General features: G+C 39.2%; 1 protein-coding gene across 1 annotated transcript in view; it reads left to right on the top strand.

The window, feature by feature from the left end:
• Window positions 1–23,394, top strand: part of LOC122807735 — a 249,767-nt gene extending 226,373 nt beyond the window's left edge. Inside the window, exon 6 of the mRNA XM_044078717.1 lies at window positions 21,061–23,394. Coding sequence (XP_043934652.1) covers window positions 21,061–21,237 — 177 coding nt within the window. The 3' untranslated portion in view covers window positions 21,238–23,394. The remainder of the gene's footprint in view (window positions 1–21,060) is intronic.
• The last annotated feature ends 1,308 nt before the right edge of the window (window positions 23,395–24,702 follow it).

Below are 24,702 nucleotides of genomic sequence, written 5' to 3'. Positions count from 1 at the left end.
AAGTAGCTGACACACACACTTGTTGAAATTTGATTTTCACACGTGCACAAACTGGGAAAGGCTGGCACAGGTTTACTAGCTATGCCCTCTTCTGCTCAGAGTATAAGGTAGTTACACTGCCACCAGACACCCCAACACCATCTACTCTAAGGCTGTTACAGTGGTACCCAATTATACTGAGCGAAATTAATATTAATACAAATGATAGTGTTTGGCCAATGCAGTAATGCTTCCAGGAGTGGCCACAGTGTCACCAAATAGATATAAGTACTGTTATAACTTACGGTTTTGGTGTGATTGACTGGCCCCAAAAAAAGTATTGGATCATTCGGACAGGAAAACAAGAAAATTAATTCATGCTTATCAAATAAAACTCTGTATACCAAGATTATGTATACCTCGCTCTGAAGAATGTATGGGCCTCCTCGAAAATGATTACTTGAATTAGATCTGCAGTTGTGGGACTGCATACATATGTGCTGACTGCAGCAGATCCAAACACTGAAAGTTTGAAAACATGAAAGAGGAAGTCTAAGATGATCTCTTAGCTTAGTTAAGCAGAAGTATTCTGGTGTCAAGCAGGAATGGAAATCAAACCAGAAGTTGGCAAAAATCAAACGGCAAGTAAATGTGCAAAAAGAATAAAAGAAAGAATATAAGAAGAAGAATCATTCAGAATGGGAAAAAATGTTGAAAAGCCATAAATATAGTGGCAAGTACAAAGATCTCCTGGTACAACCTCATGTTGATCAGGATTTGACACGAATGATTAAGGAGAGGTGAGCTGAAATCAAAAGATGAAAGGTTAAAAAAAGCAGCCCAGAATAATAAAGTGCATGCATATTGGTTTACAAAATTAATTGAACATGTGTGAGAAACAGACAACTGTAGGTTCTGTAAAATAAAGAATTGGAAACAGTTGTACATTTTCTTGCTGGGTGCAATACACTCATGGCAGAGGGTCTGTACACTGAAAGGCACAATACTGTGGCAAGACTGTTGGCACGATTATGTAAATACTACAATATAGAAGTATCTGAGAAGCAATGGAAACATGAACCCCAAGTCATTATAGAGAATGACAGTGTAGATCACATGGGATCACCCATTACCAACAGTTCAAAAATGGATGCAATCAAGCCAGGTATAGTTGTCCATGAAAAATGACAAAAGTAGCATTGATCATTGGAATTGCTACAAAACCAAAAGAGAGAGAGAGAGACATACACAGAAAGTTGTAAAATACCCTGGCTTAGGAATGGGGTCCCTTACTGTCATGGAATTAGAAACCCAAAAGATTTAGAGAAATTAAATTGAGTAATACACAACAGTGTGCTGAACAATTGGACAACTGTTTCATAGGTAGACACAGGAATTCAGGATAGGAGACTGTATCTCCATAAAAAGGTCAGTCACTAGTAATGGCCCTCAGGGTTTAGTGCTGGGGTTATTCCTTTTTGATATCTACTTTTCTGAAGTCAAAACTACAAAAAAAAAAAAAAAAAAAAAAAAAAAAAAAAAAATAGGAGAATTTACAGGATAAGCTAACAGCATATGAAATTAAGCTAAAAGGCATTAAAAGTCAGAAATTAATGAAGACTTTAATGATATACAGAAAGTCTGCTTTGGGATTCTACCCAATAGTTAGGACTGCAGCAATGTGGAATGAAGAACATAGTACAGTTTTGTACCTACCATAAATGTAGATGTTCGAGGATCCACATTGCTGCAGTCCAAACCCTCCCTCCTTCCCTCTGTGTTTAGGGGTGGTTGTGTAGGTGAGGTTATATTCTGGTATTTTGTATATATTGTACATATTTTTGGTGCAGGTATGTTTGGAGTTTTGGTATTGGCCTTGTCTTTTTAGGGTCTTCTGACATCTGGGGCAAGAAAAGACTGAGGATATGACGTCGGGCATGCGCATTAGTACCCTGACGTACTGGCGTCAGTCTAATGCGCCCTGACAACGTCAATATACTTTGGTATTCGGGCCGACTGGACAGCGGACTACCCAATAGTTAGGACTGCAGCAATGTGGATCCTCGAACATCTACATTTATGGTAGGTACAAAACTGTACTTTCTGCTGAGCGTTCTTTAGCGGAATTCACTTCTTTTTCTGGATTTGACTTTTGTTTGCTATGTATTCTGCACACAGTTTGTAACAGCAGTTTGTATTAAGAGTCACTACTTTTGTACTGCCTTTTCCACGCAATGTCTCTAGATTTAATTGACATGGAAAGAAAGAAGTTAGCGACAGGCTTTATGTCTGGCACTATTAATCTGCTGATTCAGTTGAATCTTGCAACAACTGAGTTTTCAGTTGTGGAAACTGAAAAGGTTGACCTAAACTTTGAGTCTATTTTTAAAACAGTTGAAAATGCGGCCTTTAAGCTAAAGAGATTACAGTGACAATGTTTCCATATGGAAGCCTGCCTACATCATCTGGTTATTCCTAGAGGTCTCAGGGTTAGATGTATGCCCAGTTATGGAAACACCTACCCTGAGCTTTTGTCTAAATGGCAAGCAAGTAATATACAGACAAGTTTCAGTTGTATGAAACTGCTGGTTGACTTCTTCAAGCCTCAAGAAGAAGAAATGAGCATCTTGATAGAAGAGAAACAAAAAGAACTTGAAAGCATGAATTTGTCTGATAACCTCATGAAATAGGAGAATTTACAGGATAAGCTAACAGCATATGAAATTAAGCTAAAAGGCATTAAAAGTCAGAAATTAATGAGAGACTTTAATGATATACAGAAAGGCCATTTATTTGAATGGCCTAAAGTCAGAAACATCAATGAGCATCCACGGAAAGAAGATAGAAATCCTGAACAGAGAGGTACAACTCTGCACACCGATAATAATAACCATAGATCTCGAGATCTTTTGGTTAGTGCACAAGTCTATCACATGGACAAACAAGAGCCTATAGTCAGAACAGTCCCGAATGGGAGTATTGTCACCAATGAAAATGCTTGTGTTCTCGAACAAGAACATGACTCATGCAGTTATTAATGTCAATAATACCAGTCCTTTTAAAAGCACTGGCATCAATTGTCATCCACTAGGAACAATACCTAAGAGAGGAGCACAACATGTTACCATCACAGAGCAGCTCCCTTTTTTAATGATGAGCAAAGTCTCTCGAACAGGGAGATCTGTAAGCAGAGAGAGAAAGAAAAGAAAATTAACACAATAAATTCTTTAGTGGTTAATATTTCGAACATTCAGCTCACTCACTCTCAGATGGATCTATTAGAGAAAGGTCTCAGCTTTATTCCTACAACCAAATCTACACATGATGAATTTGCACTGGACCTTAGAATGTTTGGAAAGAATCTTACTCTGAAGTATATTTTTGGGGACGGAAATGATAAATGTCCCATTAAAAGTAATATTATGCTCAAGAAACCAAGCACATTTGTTCCCCTCAACCACCCAGCCGTGGATTCTTTTATTCATGCCTGTGAAGAGGAGCTAATGAGAACAAGAATGTCTCAAAAAGGGAAACAGTTTTTCAATCTAACCAAAGAAGAAAATCAGGTACTTAAAGAGCTTAAAGAGAGGAATGATATTTTGGTTAAACCTGCTGACAAAGGAGGAGCCATAGTGGTAATGGATGCAATGATGTATGTCCAATGGATGAAAGAATTATTAAGTGATCGAAAGACCTATTCCTTGATTAGTAAGAAGGAACTAAATATTATGAAACGGAAGATCCAGCAGGCTCTTTATGACATGCTATTGCAAAGAGAGATTAATGAGTATTTGCATGATCTCTTCATCACTGAGCACCCCACCGTACCAACTGTCAGTGGATTACCAAAAATTCATAAAGATCTTAAACGCCCACCTTTAAGACCTATTGTGGCTGGTAGAGGATGGTTGACGGAATCTATTTCTATGCTTATTGAACAAGAACTAAAGAAGATGCTACCTAAGGCCTCCACTGTGATTAAAGACACAGCTGAGTTTCTATAACATCTGTATATAGCTCTAGAACATTGTGATGATCTTGAGAGTCTGCTATTGGTAACCCTAGACGTGAATAGTTTATTCACTTCCATACCAAATAATTATGGCATTGAAGCAGTAAGAGAATTTCTAACTGAAGAGAAGGTAGAATCACGTCTGATATGTGATCTTTTGGAAATCGTGTTGGAGTACAGTGTGTTTACCTATGACAATAGCTACTGTTGGCAGAGATGGCGGGTTGCCATGGGCACGCCCTGTGCCAATAGTTATGCAAACTTGGTTTTAGCCAACTGGGAGAGAGCTTGGTCCAAGGATGCTAATAACATTTGGAATGACCAGATAATTCTGTACAATCGGTTTGTGGATGACACCTTCATTGTATGGAGGGGCAAAGAAGCTTTGTTAACTTCCTGTCACAGACCACTACTTTCCTGAAATTTGATGTAAAAACATCTAGAGAGATGATTGACTTTCTGGATGTGAGATTATCTCGATCCGGGGAAGGGAATAGACACTTGCCTCGATAGGAAAGATATGTGGCAAAATCACATGCTCCATTTTTCCAGCATGCATCCTAGGCATATTTTCTCTAACATTGTTGAAAATCAAATTGCAAGAATTTCAAAGCTATGCACAGAAGAGGCAACCTTTCTCCAAGAAGAAGAGAGGCTTATTAATAATTTCAGCCAACGAGGATATGGAAAGAGAAGTTTAGAACTAAACAAGACCAGAATTAATGACATACGTAAAGGAAAAGGCAAACCTTTTTATTCTTCTAAGGTCAGAGAAGGTGAAAGTACACCATCCCTAGCTATACCTAAAAGAACATCTAACTTAAGGGTCAATTTGACTTACAGTATGGACCATGATAACGTATGCCAGGTGATCAGAAAGTTCTGTCCAATTCTAACTTCGGATAAAAAGTTAAAAGAGATTGTTGGAGATAACCCAAGTTTACTTTTCAAAAATAAAAAGAATCTCAAAAGGATTTTATGCTCAAATGATGGAATATGTAACAACTACGTACATAATAATTCATCAGGAACAAAGAAATGTTGCTTCTGCAAGGTCTGCAATGTAATCAATTGTAGCAACACATTTAAGCATCCGGTTACTAAACAGACATTTGTTTTTCATGGATTAGCTAATTGCCTAACCAGCAATATTGTTTACATAGCTACCTGCACTTCCTGCACAGCATTTTATGTTGGAAAAACTAATATGAAGCTAAAGGAAAGAATTTTCAAACATCAATCTGATATACGCAACAGAAAGGAAACAAACTCTCTTTTTCTTCATTTACGTGAGCATGAGGGACATAGCTTTGTTTTCATGGTCATTTCAAAGATACATTTTACTTCCAGAGAAGGAGACCGGACCAATCTAACAGAGAGTAGAAGCCAAATGGATAATGCGGCTGAGGGCAGATAACCCCCCATGGCCTTAATGGCTGTGTTCCATTAAAACCTTTTTTTAAAAATAGACGAGCAATGAGCTATGCCCACGTATGACCTGTTTTTATTGACCGAAACCTTAGGTATACTGACTTAGGCTCTGATGTCCCAAAGAAACTGTTGAAATGAAATAAAAAGAAGCGCACTAAATGACCATCTTTATTTATTTATTTTTTCTTCACCTTTTTCTCTCAAAATCTTGGCTTTTATGCAGAGCTTGTGCTTTTAACCAGAAGCTACTGTAAAGATTTAACTAATATTCCTTCTGAAAATATGTCTGAGTCTGTCTTAGAAACGTCAAACTGTCATGTTGTTTTAAACAAAGAGTTTTAAATAAAGAGTTTTAATTTCAAGCTATGGAGGTGTGTACCAATGGACTAACTTGATTGGTTAACATTCATCATTCACTGAGGTGTTTCATTGAATGATACCAACTTTTAAACACTGAACCCAGCTTACCTACTTGGATCTGAAGAAGGCTTGAAAAGGCTGAAAGCGCTTGTCCATTGTTTACATCAGAAGGGTTCTTCACTTTTATGTTCGTTTTTTTCTGTTTTTATGACATCCACATGTTTTAAAGCTGTGGAATTACAACGCCACTTGACTTTTACAACAGCAAAGCTCTATATTTTATATATTGTGGATTCAACATGGTAAAAGCCTGTTATTGAAGCTGTTGTTTTGAAGCTGTCTTTCTGCCATTTTGGTTGTTTAGCAAGTTTTGAATACTCAGATGAAATACTAATACCTGTGGTGCAACGCTCTTCCAATATTTACATTGTTTTTTGCTCTGCTGAGCGTTCTTTAGCGGAATTCACTTCTTTTTCTGGATTTGAAATTTTACAACTTGTTAAATGATTTTCGTCTGTTATTTTTGGCATTTACAGTAGTATATATTCAGAAGTAGTAAGCCAGTTTCAGATTAGATGTTGTGCTCTTGGTTTATTATCTCAGTAACATGATTTTTGTTGCATTTTAAAACTTTAATCTAATGGTCCTGGCTATACGTGTGTGTGTGTGTGTGTGTGTATATATATATATATATATATATGTGTGTGTGTGTGTGTGTGCGCATGTATGTATATGTATATATATTTATATATATATATATATTTTTTACCTCACTTCGTCGACACTCAAAATATCAAACTCCCACTTCATCAAAGCAGCAGAACTAGAAAGATTTTCCCAGGTTAAGTAATCACTTGCCCAAAAAGAACAACCCAAACCCACCCAGGTAGGAGGCTGTGCCCTTCACGCCCCCCCTAACTACATATACCAACTCTGAGATTGTACTACAGTTGGGAAAAAGGCAAAGTTCACCGTTTTGCACAACAGGTTACTTATGCTGGGAAGATCTTCGTAGTTCTGCTGCTTTGATGAAGTGGATGTTCGATAATCTGAGTGTCGACAAAGTGAGATTTGACATTATGCGATTTTGACAAAGTCAGGTAGACGCCGCACAACCAACAAGAAGAAACAAAGGTGTGGCAGAGTAGAGAGTCTAAGAGCCTGTAAGTTAATTAAAGGTACACTTTTGCTTTTGGCCATCATTTATGTGGCAGATTGAGGTGTAAGTTCTAAAGCAGTTAGGCACTTTATGCGCCTAAACATTTTTTAACTAGTAATAAATAGGGGCAAAAAGATTTCCATGTATTCAACTGAATTATTCTTAAGTATCTGATTATAACTTGTTTTCTCAAAAGGATTCCAAGAAATACATCATGAGCTTTGCTGTTAAGGGGAATTTCCTGGAATCCATTTTCGCAAGTGACATTAGTAGTTTTCCACAACAGCATAGAAAGCCTTGCTTTCTTTGGGATGCCTCCTACCCTGTTTAGAGGTTGGGCTCCTCAGAGCTTACCAGACGAGGAAGTGGAAACATTGTCAGCCAAGCAGTAATAACAATATCAGCAATTATGTTGATGGCTATCCACTTCCCAGTGGTAAAAGCTTATCCGAATAATGTGCCAGCTCAAGGAATCATTGTACCTTTTCAAATTCCTTCAGCTGGCCTGTTCAAAGGCTAAAAAATGTAGTAAATTGCATTGAATAATAGGTCAAATCAGAGAGATCAGTTATCTCCCAGAAGAGGTTAGACATTGTTTATACTTAGATGGGCTAGAGGATATGTTTTTCTGACTTTGAAGTACACACACACACACTGGTTCAATGAGTTGATATAAAAAAAACAAACAAACAAATAAAGCACATTGGGATGGAGGAATTTTACAGAGTAGCTGATGACATTACCAAGAGGCTTAACCAAAGATGATACTTTCTGGAACTGCTTAGAACATCTTGGGAGAGGTACATGGTCACTTTCACTGTCTGGATAACTATAAAAAGACAGTGTCAATGTGACACATCATCAGTAGTATATTTTAATACTCAGCTTGCCGTCAAGTTCAAAATAAAGTGAAAATTAAAAGAAAAATTGGCATATTTTATTCACTGATAATATCCTGATTAAAGCATTTATTGGAACAGTTCTGGTGCTATACAGACATTTTCCTAGCTTGTATGATAGATTTGTACATAATTCTTTTAATTGTATTGATTTGATTGTGATACTGGAGAATGAGATGGATAAAACAATGCCATAGCCATTGTGTTTGTGCCTTTAGAGATCATAATTTAACTCCATCAGATTAATGGTTTCAATTCATATCATTTACAGAAGTATTATTGCCAGACATTCCAGGGTGTGTATTACTTAACGAGTACTTGAAATGTCAGTAATTCATATAGTGAAATCTGTAAAAGTTATAAGAAATAAATCACTACTAGTTCAAGAAATAAAGTGGAGCATTCTGGTCCGGCATATGGTGGGAATAGTCACGGTTTAAAATATTTTATTGTGTACAAAGAATATAGGGCCTTTTTGCAGTGACCTCTCTCAGTATTTATGCCAGAAGGAAGCTGTGTTTATTTATTTAGATATAATACTTTTGTAGCTAGATGGACTTAACATAAAAGTGCATATTGTAATAGTTATTGCTGCATTTATGGCTTATACTAGCTATCAGTGTCTAATTTTTATACCTTATAAATGTCAGCCTTGGTATTATACTCTAGGCCAGTGCTTACTTAATTTGTTAACATGTTAATTTATTTATTCACTTATCAATGTGCCCTGTATCGATTTAGACACTTAGGTTTTTATAGGGAAATTGGATTCTAACTCCTGTATTTCCTCAGTCTGTAGTTGTGCAAAATTTTATAGGGAAATTGGATTCTAACTCCTGTATTTCCTCAGTCTGTAGTTGTGCAACAAGCACCTGTTTTGCACACAGAAGACCATTGCACTCTGAGATTACATTACAATGGAATTTCTTGGTGAAATAGTAAACAAGAAACCTGTCATAAACTCCTATACTACCCCAAACAGTGGAGTGTAACTCCAAAGGCTTGTCTAAAACATTGTAGTCTCATTTAAATATGACCTAAATAAACCTATTTTAGAGTGGCCTGGGACAACTCACCTTGTAATCCATGGAGTAAACCTCAAGAACCATTAATCTGATGTTGTCCTTTTCATTCATTCCTCAATGATTGGCTATCAGATCTGACCTCATATCCAACTTGGCCACATACACTAGACTCTCAGAGCAACTCATGAGCTCCTCCCACTACCCATAATGCCCCAGTCAACTAGCTGTACATCAGATCTTGTTTGCTCCCATAACAGACATGCATGCACCCTACTCTTAGAGCTCTTCTGAGTATTTTTCTACTAATTGTAAGTATTTTTTTTGCTTTCAGTCTTCCATCAGTCTTTAAATTCATCTACCTCCCTCTCCTGATCATTGTTATTTTTCGGGTATCTTGATCAATGGCTTTTTTTCATCCTGTTTTCCCCTATCTTTTGTTCTACCTTTTGGTGGCTTTTTTGATACCATTGTTGGTATTTGCCTGTACCTCTTTTTTTTCCTACCCTCTAGAGGGTATTCTTTTCTACCATTGCTAATAGTTAACTTAAAAAAATAAAAATCTCTCTTCTTACTACATTCCACCTCTGCCCTAAGGTCTCAGTCTCGGACTTTATTTTCTTCGTCAGAAATGGCTGACAAACCAACAGGCTTTAAAAAGTGCACTTTGTGTGGGCATAAGATCTCTAACTCCGATGCCCACAGGGAGTGTCTACTGTCTTGGAACATCACACTTTATCACTGACTGCTCCATTTCTGCCACTTTTAATTCCATGGCACTTAGTGACAGAAGGAATAAGCTGGCTGGTGCTGCCACCTTCTTTTTCTTCTGTAGGGGCTCAATCCCCCAGTAAACCTACTAAATCCTCTTCGGAGGCGAAGGACTCATGTAAGCAGTCCTCCACTCGCTCTCCAAAGGCTGTTACTTCTACTACTACTTGTTCGGACCTTCCACAGAAAATTCTAAAAACTTCAAATCTGATTTCTTCGGACCCTAAGAGGAAGCTCTCCGATCCCACGCCCTCAGATCTGACTGTTCTTTAAGCTAAATATCCGTGAAACCCGCTCACCTCTGTTCACCATAGAACCTGTTTTTTCTCCACTCCATTCCCCTTTTCTCCCTGGGACCCTAAGGAAAGAATGTAGGCTGTAATCCACCACATCTTCCATTAGATCCTCCAGAAGTCTTTCAGAAGCCGATGTTGATCAGATGATGGGGAAGTTCCTCATAGCTCAGATTCAGATGGGGGTTATATTGGCTCTGTCTCCCATCAGATCCGTGAGCATCCCTTCCACTTCTTACATAGTGATCTGTCCTTCTTCGATCCATTACATGGTTTCAGAGCTCTTGGATCCAAGAGCCATGACAATGTCAGGGTCGAATTTGAAGATTACTAGATCTTCAACTCCAACAGCTTCCCTGACTGTTTTCACCTCGATTCCATTGGATTGTGTTGAGTTTCTGAGCCGAAGCGTCAGCCTTGGATCTGGGGGGCTAGTTTCCACTGCAGTGTTGTTGGAGGTGTCCTTGCCCCTTGACGTTTCGGCATTGGACAGCTCGGGTCTGACTCCCTCCTCGAAGCATGGATCCAGACAGGGTTGGGGCATGGTTGCTTTGGTGATTTCGACTCTGATATGGCCAGCCATGCCTTCTCTTGGTCCTTCTGACTTTGAGGTAGTGGTGAGGGTTTTTTCCTCGACTGAGAGATGTGACTACTCTCCACTTCTTGGATCCCGCATCCATTCCTACTTCAGGTCCAAGCTGTGATCATCTCAGACCTACTCCACAGGGACAGCCTGTACCACCTAGCATCCAGATAGTTCCCTCCAAGCAACTCCCCCTCTCCTCTCATACCTCTCCGGACCATCCCACTGAAAAGGTTTCCCAAAAGAGAAGGTACAAAAGGAGGCAAATACATTCCCCTATGGAATTTCCTACTGAAGACACTGACTTTGATGAAATGGAAGGATCCCCAGATCTCCACCAGGTGACATCTCCTTTGGAGACATCCTATAGATTCTTAAGCAAAAATGTGGATGGTCCTTAGATGCCCCCTCCCCAGAGGAGTCGTTTTTTTTTTCTGGAAGGATTTGTCCATCTACATCTTGTTTGACTCCCCCTGCAGATGAGCTTATTGATTTTGTATCTTGCCTGGCAAGAAAAACAGATACTGTAGAATCCATCCGCATCACCCAAATAAATTTTTGCCATTGCCAAAGGACAGATTATATTGGAGCAATGGGGTCCCTGTTAATGGCTATGGTTGTGGTGGCAGCAATTAAGAAGGAGCTAGCGAAGCAGATCTCCTCAGTCCATCCCCCTAACTGAGAGTCCAGAGAAATGGACACATTTGGACAACAGAGTTTTGTTTCAGTGACATTTATCTTGAGTTCCCTGAATTATTTAGCACACTTCACAAGACTACAGTGGGATTTGACTGAGGAACTCTCCAAATCTGTCTAAGTCCATGTTCATGAAGGTATACAAGAGGTCCTCTTCACAGCTGGCCACTCTAGTATAATTCTCCAGTGCGTCCATGAGGTTAAAATGCCATGCTGCAGAGGGTGTCTCATGGACATGTGGTTCAGGCATAGCCATTAGGAGACATGCCTAGATGTGTCTATGCAATTTTGCGGAGCCTTTCAAGTCTTTTATCAATGTTCCTTTTGGTGGAGCATCTTTGTCACTCTACTTAAGGGAAATGCTCTTCTGAAGTGAACAGGATGGAAAGACCCTGTCTACCATAGAGATATGCTTTTCTACTCCTCAGTGATCCTTTTCCAGGAATGAAAGAGGAGTTAAGAAAATGTTATGTAAGTCGCAGGTGCCAGGATTTAAGTGGGTGTGATGTCCCCACTCTAGGCTAGTAATCAATGAGCCTGAATCCTCACCATTGGCACTAAAGAGGGACATTCACGTGGAAGAAAATGGATATACTCAGTATTTCCAGATGCAGCTGTATGCCTCAAGCATAGCAGGGAGCACACTCAGTCTCAGGTCTGGGTTTCCCCCTCTGTCCATATCTCAAGTAAGACTCCCCACTGGCACAGCTGTAGGGTTGAGTCCTCAGCTGAGTGTCCAAGCCAAGTCCTACAGCATCCTCTTTGTGAAACCAGTGCTTCGAGTCCCTGCTGCAAGTAGCTGACACACACACCCACACACACTTTTTGAGATTTGATTTTCACACATGCGCACAAACTGGGAAAGGCTGGCACAGGTTTACTATCTATGCCCTCTTCTGCTCAGAGTATAAGGTAGTTACACTGCCACCAGACTCCCCAACACCATCTACTCTAAGGCTGTTACAGTGGTACCCAATTATATTGAGCGAAATTAATATTAATACAAATTATAGTGTTTGGCCAATGCAGTAAAGCTTCCAGGAGTGGCCACAGTGTCACCAAATAAGATATAAATACTGTTATAACATACGGTTTTGGTGTGATTGACTGGCCCCAAAACAAGTATTGGATCATTTGGACAGGAAAACAAGAAAATTAATTCATGCTTATCAAATAAAACTCTGTATACCAAGATTATGTATACCTCGCTCTGAAGAATGTATGGGCCTCCTCGAAAATGATTACTTGAATTAGATCTGCAGTTGTGGGACTGCATAGATATGTTCTGACCGCAGCAGATCCAAACACTGTGAAAGTTTGAAAACATGAAAGAGGAAGTCTAAGATAATCTCTTAGTTTAGTTAAGCAGAAGTATTCTGGTGTCAAGCAGGAATGGAAATCAAACCAGAAGTTGGCAAAAATTAAACAGCAACTAAATGTGCAAAAAGAACAAAAGAAAGAATATAAGAAGAATCAGACAGAATGGGAAAAATGTTGAAAAGCCATAAATATAGTGGCAAGTACAAAGATCTCCTGGTACAACCTCATGTTGATCAGGATTTGACACAAGAATGATTAAGGAGAGGTGAGCTGAAAACAAAAGATGAAAGGTTAAAACAAGCAGCCCAGAATAATAAAGTGCATGCATATTGGTTTACAAAATTAATTGAACATGTGTGAGAAACAGACAACTGTAGGTTCTGTAAAATAAAGAATTGGAAACAGTTGTACATTTTCTTGCTGGATGCAATACACTCATGGCAGAGGGTCTGTACACTGAAAGGCACAATACTGTGGCAAGACTGTTGCACGATTATGTAAATACTACACTATAGAAGTATCTGAGAAGCAATGGAAACATGAACCCCAAGTCATTATAGAGAATGACAGTGTAGATCACATGGGATCACCCATTACCAACAGTTCAAAAATGGATGCAATCAAACCAGATATAGTTGTCCATGAAAAATGACAAAAGTAACATTGATCATTGGAATTGCTACACACTACAGCATCTTAAACCGAGAGAGAGAGAGAGACATACACAGAAAGTTGTAAAATACCCTGGCTTAGGAATGGTGTCCCTTCCTGTCATGGAATTAGAAACCCAAAAGATTTAGAGAAATTAAATTGAGTAATACACAACAGTGTGCTGAACAATTGGACAACTGTTTCATAGGTAGACACAGGAATTCAGGATAGGAGACTGTATCTCCATAAAAAGGTCAGTCACTAGTAATGGCCCTCAGGGTTTAGTGCTGGGGTTATTCCTTTTTGATATCTACTTTTCTGAAGTCAAAACTACCATTAAAGGCCTCTGGTTGACCAAGTTTGCAGATGACTGCAAGCCCGGCACAACCATAGAATCCCCCAGGATACTAATATCCTCTGAGTGGACTTGTCGTATACTAATAATTAGTGGCAGAGCCGTGATGTAAAACTAAATGCCAAAAAATGTGTAATAGTATCCTTTGAAAGTCTGCCACCCCTGGGAATTGCCATTTAGGCAGTACACCCCTAAGAGTAGACCTAGTTGTTATGGACTTGGGAACATATGTAAATGGTGACTTGGCCTTTGGCCATCATGTGTCTACTGTTGTACAAAAATCATTCAGTATTGTGAACCTATAATCAAAAATATGGCATCCGGGTCCAAAGATGTCATTGTTCCACTGTTTTCAGCCCTCATTAGGCCAGTCATTGAGTACAGTGCTCCCGGTGGTATGTACCTAACTAGAGGTTCCTTACAAAAAGAATACAAGGCATAAGCCACGTGGAGTACACAGACTGCCTAAAAGCCTTATCTTTATACTCAGTCTCCTAGAGGCTACTGAGAGGTGCTCTATGCCTGGCTTACAAGGTATCATCAGATCCAGTACTGTTGGACTTGTACTTCCATGAGTCTGGCAGCATCAGAATTACTTAATCAAAGGACCTAGAACTAAACTTCATTTGCAATATAAATACAATATGTTGGAGGGACAAGTATGTGTCTCAGAGGCTACCCATAATTTAGGATAAGCTTTCCATCTATGTGAATCAGAGTTCATCCCTGGCCCTATTCAAATGCAACCTGGACCAGTGGATGGGGCGTCCAAAATTTACCCCTGCAGTAATACCAGTGCCCCTACTGGACAGAGGAAGCTTATAATACTTTGCCACCTAAACCCAACTATATGCACCTGGGTAATTTTATCCTGTCATTTACAAATGAGAAAAATGGCCAGGTTTATAAAGGCCTACTAGTGTTGTTAGCCTAACACAGACTGGGAACCTATACAGCAGCTGTATAATAGTATCTGTAATGATATGTAGTAGCTGCAGTTGGTCTGTTTTCTGTACTGTACTTCTGTTTAACTAGCATAATTAGGTTTATGTTTGCTTCTTTTTTCTCTGTGGTGAAGCTTTGGCTTCATTTGCATAGTTGATTGATTAATGATGTTCATCATATTGATCACTGCTGCAGTAGTCTTAGCTATATGAATTATATCCTGCCAAGGATATAACACCCAGCCAGCTTCCAAAGCCAATGGGTACCTTCCACACACCCAGACCTTTAATCAGCTCAAGCGGAGCTGACTGAAAATATAGGTTTAGGTGCAAAGCCCTTCAGAACTTTCATGCCAACAGAGAAGAGAGGCTGAGCCCTGAAAGGACAATGCTAAGAACAACCACCTCGGCATAAACAACACACCAAAAACCAAGGGGGGTGGAGGTAGGGATCTGCTGGTACAGCATTGGTCATTCAAACATCTACTGTTATGGTAAATTTATACAACTGTACTATGTTCTTCATATTGATCATTATTATATAGTCTTAGATAGTAATGTCTAGTAATGTCTTTAGGCTTTTCACGGTTAGGGGTAGCCACAGCGGAACTCCGGTCCGCTAATGATTGGCAGTGGATTTTTACGGTGCCGAGTTGCCAGCCTGAAGTCCAACCTTCAGAGAAGACACACCCATTCACACACGCACCTACCTGCATGTCTTTAAACATCACTTTACTGCGGGAGGACATGCAGACTCCTCACAGAAGGCATTCCATCCGAGAATCATTGATTATCCCAGCTTTCTGTATGTGAGAGGTGGAAGGAGAATAGTCTTGGAGACTCTGGAGAATGGTTCTAACAGAGTCTGATCCAAATCTAGAGAAGAAGTCAAGCTTATAGTACTTTGTAAAAGTACGCACAGAGGACCAACATATTTAACAAACACACTGCCTTACTGGCATATGGGTAGTAGTGCTCTGCTGCTCTCTGTCTCTCTGGCAGTCTACCAAAGCTCAGAGCTCCTTTCTCTGCCTGTTTGTGAGTGTGGTGGGCTAATCACCTGACAGTACAGGGGCTGCCTTTCAGACCCACAGACAGGAGTCTTTCAGTTTTGTAGTTTCATAGTGAGAGAAGGGTCCATTAGGAAACTGCTGTTTTCTTGGGATATCTTCAACTGCTGAGCTCAGATAAACTTTTTTGGTTTTTATATCACTGCCCTGCTCTTTCTGTCAGTGTGTTGTTGTTGTTTGTCTTTCGGCTTTTTCCCAGTAAGGGGTCGCCACAGCGGAACTCCGGTCCGCTAATGATTGGCAGTAGATTTTTACGAAATGCCGTATTCTGTTGTTTTTATTTCTGTTTAGGATTTTTTTTGCATGTGTTTTTTTTTTTTTTTTAATTTTTTGCTAACAACGTAAGTCTATTAAAAGCTTCATTTGGAAGTTTCGATAGGAAAACATGCTGATATTGCAGTTTTTTTCTTTGGGGTTATGATTATTTAAGGTGATTGAACAGGCTTACAGCATTTTAACTGATTGCATTTAAATTGTACTCTTCTTGGCACCATTGTGTATGTTAAACATTCTGACAGGAAGTTTTCAGCAGTTTATTTATTTCATGTCTAATGCAGTTTTAGGCTGCATCCATTTATTTTGACTGAAAGTAGCTTTTTTTAATAGGGGACTTTTGTGCATGATTTTGTGCTTGGATTTGTGATACCGAAGCTGTCGTTTTATTCATTGCAGTCTTTAGAATAGTAACCCCTACAGAAATAATCTTCAGATTGCTTTTGGCACCATTTTGTATGCTAAAAAATTCTGACTGAAATTTTTCATTAGTTTATGATTTATTTTTGTCTAATACTGTTTTGTTTCTTTTGGTTCCCTTGGACTTTATTTTACTGGTCCAGCCCCCAGTCTGCAATGTCCATGTGAAGTCAACCAGCCCTTCCCCGAATTACTGTTATCGCTGTGGCTGGTTAAGGGGATGTCCCGGGGGCTAGGCTCATCTGTGCTTCCTTCTGGGGGATTTTTTTAATGACCTACCAACTCCCTTTTGCCATTCCCAACCCTCATGCTCATTTAATACATTTGAGGGCAACTTCTTTGTTTGGACCACACCTTCCCTTAGGGACCATATCAATGAGTACCTTCCAACTTTGGATGGGCACAGCCACCCCTTCCCTGATGCTGTGTCAGCTGCCCGACCCACTAATCGAACCCTGTTCAGCATGGCTGAAGTCAGGGTTTTATCCCTTTATGCCTTGTCTAATGCTATTTTAAGCTGTATCCATTTATTTGTACTGAAACTAACCTTTTTTTTTTTTTTTTTTTTTTACTTTTTTGCATTTATTTTGTGCTCGTTTCTGAAACTGTCATTTTCATTTTTTTTTCAGTGCAGTGTTCTGATTCTGAACAGAATCCATTGTGAAATAGACTTCACGTTGCTTTTTGTTACACCCATCATGGCAAGTGAATGTGCATTTCACCTGGGCCTTTTCCTTTTCAGTAGCATATTACAAAAGAGTGGGCGCAGAGGTGTTCTAGAGGCAGAGGCAGCAACTTGGTCCTTTGTCCATACCTTTGCAGAGCACTACAAGCTGGATGTTTTTTTTTTTTTCTAAATCCAGAACAGGCTTCGGTAGGACCATTCTCCAAGGGCATTTGGACACTTATCCTTTCTCCTCCCAGGTTGGGTAAGCTTTGGGAGTTTACCCATATGCCAGCAAGGCAATGTGTTGAAGAAGTCCATACCTGTAACAGTAGATGTTCGTAGAAGCAGTAGCTTTTCACAAAGCTTGCATTTTCTTCTCTTCCTGCTGGACCATAAAAACTGAAAGGATCCTGTGTTTGGGTCTGAAAGGCAGTCCCTGTACTGCCAGGTGATAGGTTTACCAGAACTGCATACAGTGGGAGGAGCTCTGAGCTTAGGTAGAATTAGTTGTGGTATTGTCTGTAACAACTTGAAGAGGTCGTGGGTAACCAAGATGATTTAGAGAGTTGAGTATCTTAATCAAGGCAAGCATCTATTTTATATTTATGTGCTTGCATCTCTACTTGGTGTCTACACACATTGCACTTTTGTCCCTCTTGAAACTGCTCCCCAAGCAAAGTCTGATGCGTCTGTTATGACTAACTGCTTTGGAGCAGGGATGGCCAAGAGGAGACCTAGATTTAAGGATATTTGAAATCCTCACCCCGTGATTTCTCTTCTGATAAGCTCCAGCACTGGGATTTGAAAAGACGAAGGATGTTGGTGCTGGAACCAAAGAAACTTCAGGTACCACTGTATGTTTGTCATATGGACGCTTGCCAGGTGTATCATGAGAATCCATAAATGCTATGAGACCCAAAGTCCTCAAGTACTTCTTCAAAGTGGCCAAGGTCTTGAATAGAAAACTTAAAAAAAAATGATGCAGATATAGACCTATTTTTTCCTGTGGGAGAAAAGCTGTTTGAAATGAGGTGAATAGCTAGCATCCCAGGAACACAATTTTGTGGGTAGGAGTCAAAAAAGCATTTTTAACATTCTCCTGGGATTCCACCTTGTGTGAGAGATTCCTGATACTTTGAACAAAACTCTGTTCAAAAGTTGTCTAAATATGGAAAAATGTAATGAACTATAACTTGAGCAAGATACTTTTTGGTGTAGAGAATAGTCCAGACATTATGGTAAACAACTGAAAACCTTAAGAAACACCTGAAGTCTGGATGAATATGAATGAGATTATAAGCATGTTTTAAATCTGTTGTTGCCAGGAAACATGAATGAGGAAGAAGCAGTAACAGGTTGTGAAGTAATATCATTTTGAACTTGGGCACTATCCCAAACCTGTTTAGGAAAGAAATTTCCAGAACTGGTCTCCAAGTGTTTTCTTTTTTGACACTAAAAACATCCTCAATAAAAACTTTTTCCCACATGAGAAAGAGGAACTTGTTCTGTTACTCCACGGGACAGCATGTGATGAAGTACAGGTGGAAATAAGAGTCTGGTCTGGTGCATAAGGAATTACCCCCTGGAAATGAAAAATGTCCTCCCGTTGCCATCTGTAGCCTTGATGAATGACCTTCAGAACCCTTTTCCCAGAAACTATATGTTTCCAAAGAGAAAAGTGGAAATGCAGACTTTCTGGAAGGGAAATGGGGTTACCAGGGTGTGGGGGACAAGTTACCTTAAATAGTCATTTTGACTTGGATGATGCTTGCTTTTGGGGAGGTACAAGAATTATTTTTAGAATCCCCTTGCCATTCCTTCTGTTTACCTGCATTTTGCTTTAGCTGTTTATTTTGTTTTTATGCCAAAATCGAATGAGAGGTTAGAGAATCCATTAGAAAATTTGGAAGAAGAGGACTGAAAACTTGTAGATTTTTCCCTTTATCAGCTTAACCTCTTTCATCACACTTTTCGATTGTCTCTGCAACAGAAGGGCTAAAAACTATATCTCTAGCCAAAGGAAAATTAAATTTAAAATCTATTTTTTAACATCATCTGGGAGGTTCTGAGAAGGCAGCCAGATGTAGCACCTCAAAATATTACCAATGGCCATAGCCATGGAAGAACTATCAACTGAGTCATATACACACTGTAAACAATGACAATAAAAAATGTATTTAAAGCAGATTTTTCCTCACAAGAAGAAACTGCAAACAAAGCTTTCTTCATACTTTCACTGTTGGAACAACTTTTAATATATGAACCTGATAGTTCAAAATTCTGAAAATCAAAGTTGCAGAAGCATACACTTGTCCCCATTTCCCCATACTTATCAATAATCTTCCCATCCTTATCAGAAAGAGCAGGAATTATCTAAATGTTTGGCAGCAGTATGATTAACTTAAAAGTATAGCTGCTGGGTCTGGTTGGGAACAGTGCATACAAAGTTAAAACAGTGATGATGAACTTAATCCTATCAGCAAAATTGTAAGCAGTAACACACATATCCTTCAAAGCTGACAGTACTGGAGGAATTGATGAAGATTCCGGAAATTCCTTTTGCAACAGTTCATAGTATTTTCTGAGGGACTGAGAAACATCAGTGTTCTCCCTCTGAAAACACTGGCACATTCCCCCAACAGGCAGAATCAGAAGCTGAGCTCTCCTCTGAATCCGAATCAGATGTCTGCAGAGAAAATCTGTGTCTGTCCCTTTGATTTCTGTCCAGATTAAGAATCTCAAATCTCTTCAAGAAAAGAGTTATCCCTCCATTTTTTTAAAACCAGAAACTACCATGTGAAAAGGATCAATAGCCTGAATAAAGCCTCAACCACATCCAGTAAGCTACTCATATCCAACGAAATTCTAAAGGAGTAGATACATGGTTAGATTTTTTTTTTTTTTTTTTTTTATAGGAAAAATGGGTCCTTCAGTGTTAACATCATCAGCATCTTCCCCAGGGATGGGCACAAAATTCTGACAAAACAGGGAAGCCTTCTCCCAGGACCAACAAGAGTGAAACTCCCTTGCCCACTAAGGGGACCCCAGTAGCCCCAGAGGATGTGACTAACCCCCAAGTCCATAGTGGTTACTTTGATTTTTTTTTCAATCTTTTCATGTTTATTAAAAAAAAGTTTCAATTGTTGTTTACCACTGTCCCTAAGTCTGTCATGATAATGTCATTTTGTATTATTAAACCATTTATTTTATAATCATAATGTCTTTTTTGAAGTCTCAAGCCGCTACGTTTTTCAACTTTAAAGGTACGCACATTACTACTGTATTGGGTGTACCTTTATCTGCATAGTATCTTGCAGAGCTTCAGCATTATTTACTGAAGTAACTATGTTACCCAGTTTGCAGTTATCAGCATATGTAGTAATCCATAGCTCATTTCCCACTCTTAGGACTCAGAAGAAATGGGCCAAGTAAGGAATCTGTGGGACACCAGTAGTAACCCCTGTTGGTATAGAGTGGTTATCCTGTACCTTGACTTGTGTCCAGTTTCTTAACCAGTGTGCATCCATTGAGTTACATACAAAATGGCATTTAGTGCTATTAATTTGCCACTTATTCCCTTATGTAGGATAATGTTGAATGCCTTAGCAAGATCAAGATAAATAGTGTACTGTACCTGTACTTTATAAAGAAAAAAGTGCCACGAGTTTCAAAGTACAGAATGTCTCATACATTTGTCATTTAGCAGTAGTGCCCCACCCCCCACTTTATTTTGGGTATGCTCTATTATGAAGTTGTCCTTGATTTTAAATATGTAGAATTTTTCGGGGGATTTGATGTGACCCCCTTGAGAACTGATACTTCTACTGCCTGTTGTAGAAATTTAGAAAAATATAAAGATTGCCTTCTGGCATCATAGAATACACTTATTGCATTACAATCAGAAGAAATATTATCTAAATTTCCTTTTGAAATATTTTATATAAGTGTGTGTGTGTGTACTTAAGTGTTGTAGAGATACCATTATGAGTTTATGGCAATCAAATGGCTTGAACATTAGGAACACTGTAGAATTTTGCAAGTTCAGTATGAGCTGTAGTCTAAAGATTATACCATTTTATAGTAGTAAATGAAATGTATCAAATACTTTGAGAATGTTTTGTGATGAAATGAGTAATTTAAATTAAATGTTTTAAGGTATTTACCAAGAAAGGAGGCATTCAAACCCGTACCGCTCCAGCATCTGAGTTCTATGACTGCTGCTTGATTCAGACTGATCTTTTAAATGCCATTGCAAATCAAGATTACTTCATTAAAAAGATTCAGCAGTGTGAAGAAAAATATGACTCCTACCTATACAAACTTCAGAGCTGACACCATTTATCAAGTTAAAAGATTGAATATGACTTACAGCGCATCTGGCTGCATGATGAATACTGCAACTGTAATTGCTTTGACTAGGTCATGGAATGTATTTGTAAGTGTAGATCTCACTTTAAGCTGTTCCCTTTTACAAGAAACTACTTGCATGCAATAAAGATGTGCTATATCCACTTTGATTACTTTTAGTATTCTGACTGTTGACTAGTTAAGTGGATTAATTCATACACACTTTTCAGCCATGATCTAGACAAAAACTTGCAAGTACATCATACTTAATATGACAGTAAAGAAAACAGTCATCTCGGGTGGCATTTATGGTTACTGAAATCATAAAAAAATAATAGTAAACAAGCTGAATTGCTACTCTACTGAGTTGTACAGCTTATAGTACTATTGTGTAAGGTAACACTTTTAAACAAAGAGGTGAAGGAAGATGGTTTCATGATGCTTTGCTTCCCACTGTTGAGGGAAGTGCTCCTTATATTAATGATCTTACCATTTCTAGGATTGTTATATTTGATTTTTTCCCCATTTGTATTACTTGAATGGCAGCTGCCACAGTTAAACTTTACCCCTTAGCATTCACTGATGTAAAGCATTTTACAGATCATCTGCAGTACTTTATCTAAGCCATATTTCAAACTGTAATGGCCTTTGACATTGACAGATACTTCACTGTACTTCTGGGATGGAATGTGACGTGTGCATGTATATGCTTACTTTACTCTTTGATTGCAAACTTTTTCTCTATCATAGATTTTGCCATTCTTGTGTGGTTGATTACATAATACATCATGGCCATTTAAGTTTTTGTTTGGATTTGTCCTTCTTCCTTTGCAGCAGACTGCTGTATGTCATTATTTTAGATTTAGCTAGTACCACAAATCTAGGGAAGTAAGCTTGGCCTGATGACACAGAGGCTGGGTATCCATCAGTGACACCAGCAGCCAATATCTGGGACTGGAGTGGGGGCAGTGAGTGAAAGGTGGGGGGTAAACAATGCAGCATCCGACAGACAGATAGCTCCCCCATTCTGGGGTGGGATTGAAAAGACCCACTACCTTTGTGACTTCTGGTGGAGACCAAGAGCCTTGTAGATCAGCTGTCTGTAAGGAAGAGTGACAGACGTTCTTGCACTATTGCATATCAGTGCTCCTGCTGGAGATCTTGACCAGAGTCACTGTCAAAGAGTGATGGATCTCAGCACTTGTCCTTGCTGGGGTCTTGTCTATTGACTCTTAAGGTTTGTGCCAGAAGGCATACTTCTTGAGAAGTCAAAAGGCCTGTCAGATGAAGGAACACAATCACAGTAGTATGAGAAGGAGCTATGGAGGTGCCCACAGAGGGTGGGAGGGTGTGGGGAAAATCACTAGGCATTATTTCTAAGTTGAGAGGAAGAAGCATTAAAAAAGGCATTATGGTATTAGATGTTTCGGTGCTGACATCTTGTTGCTTAACTCTTGGAATCCCAAAGTTTCCAGTATTGTGGCAACAAAGAATACTGTCTAGTTGTTTCAAGGTGCAAGTGGTTAGCAACAGAAGTGCAAAAACTGTTTTTTTTTTTCGTACTTATGGATTTTTATCTTTTATAGTTATTTGAGCACATGCATGTGTACACAAAGAAATAAGCTGGCTGTTAGGCCTTGTGGTTCTTCATGCCATCTCAGAAAACCTCTCTCAGTAGGTAAATGTCATTAGATTATAGTTACAACAAGGCCTAAATTGTTTGCTCATGCTTTTTCAGAATATGTGAAAGTAGTTGATGATTAATTCCCTCCTGTTGTGCAGTTCTTGGAGTAGAATATATTAAGCAGGGTGGGGATAAGGGAGCTTCATCACACTACAAAAGAAGCCTTTACAGATAGTCACAGTTGCCATCTTGTGCCGGTAACCAGTGCCAGGTAGCTATGCATTTTGCATTAGTTCAGCCAAATTGCTTCCTTTGCTGAAGGAGGTGTCTGTTGGCAGAAGGTTATTTTTACCTTTTAGATCCTACAAGGCTGTACCATTCTGAAGTAGAATTGCCTCTTCACGAACAAGGCATTATTCTAGGTCTTTCACTTGTACCAACAAAAATATGTATTGTATTGCTTCTATACTTTGTCATTGGTCTTGTCTACCTTGGATAGTAAAAGTGTTAATGCTGTAGGATCTTGTGTCTTTGTGGTTGAAATAACTCTTGTATTTTTTACTTTTATTTTTGTTGTACTGTATGGAAGTGTTTATTATTACTATCATTATTATTGTTATTATTATTATTATGTTTTTGAATCCCAATGATACTAACTTTAACCACACCCCAATGACCTCCTACGTTTTTGACCTGCAGACCTGGCTTGCCCCCAGTAATAGTCTCAAGTGAGGGGGACCAAGCAGTGGCACCTTACATTCAGTGATCCAGGCAGAGAATGTGAGCTAGTTCCAGTGTTTCATCATTCTTGGCAACTTTTGTGATCTTTGTTTACTAAATGTTTATCCTTTCCTCTGTTGGTGAGCAAGCACAGCAAATGGCCCATTATTCTAAGCACAGGATGGGTATGCATCACAGTTTGAGGGAGGGCAAGCATTCCTTGGCTGGGCTTGTGCTCCTTAATTTGTGTGCAAACAAAGCACTCCTTTGTGCCTTTCCCTTAAGAGAGCTCCTGAGGCACAATTTAACTAACTCTTTCCCCCTGGGGTGGGTGAACCGGCATTAGCTGCATATTCCTGTCTCTCCATAGACAGCTCCTTCACTACTTCAGATAAAGAAGTTATGTACTCACCATAATGTTCCATCTGAGTAGTTCTACTTCATTTGTGTTCAACTGTCCTTCCCTCCTTCCTCCTGGCCTTACCATATGGGTAGCATTTTAGCTGGCTTTAAGGTGTGTAAGGTGTTTTTTTGAGGTCGGGTTGTTCAGTGTAAGTTGCAGCAAACTCGATCTGGGGGGTGGAAGGTAATGGTGGTGTATTATGGGTAAGGGGAGGAGCTTGGAGCTCGGAGTAGATGCTAGTGAAGTTGCCGGTTCAGATCCGATATGGATCCAGTACCCACAGGTTGAAGACAAATGAAGTAGAACTACTCAGATGGAACGTCATGATGAGTACATAACTTCTTTTTTATGACTATTCTTTTTGAAACCTCACTTTGTGAAAGAGCATTGGTTAGAAAGATACAGTAGGAAAGCTGGAAATCAGACTGCTGGCAAAGTTGCTGCCCTTTGCAAACTGCACACCTATTTAACATTTGGTGAAAATTTCTAAAACAGTTTGGCCTCCTGACCTCCCCCCATGTGTAGGACCTAGCCCTCTCACATCCTCTTATCAACCCCACTTTTATATAACATCGGGGAAAAATCTGATTTGATGATGTCTCTTTTGCTCATTTCTCAACATATTTGTCTTGGATCCGACTTTGGACACTTTTAGACTTCTGAAGCCACAGCTCAGGCCCCTCCCCTTACCTGTAATTCCCTC

The sequence above is a fragment of the Protopterus annectens genome, chromosome 7.part1, assembly GCF_019279795.1.
Source record: "Protopterus annectens isolate FY-2018-M chromosome 7.part1, PAN1.0, whole genome shotgun sequence".
Classification (NCBI taxonomy): domain Eukaryota; kingdom Metazoa; phylum Chordata; order Ceratodontiformes; family Protopteridae; genus Protopterus; species Protopterus annectens.
This window is presented reverse-complemented; position numbering and strand designations above follow the sequence as displayed.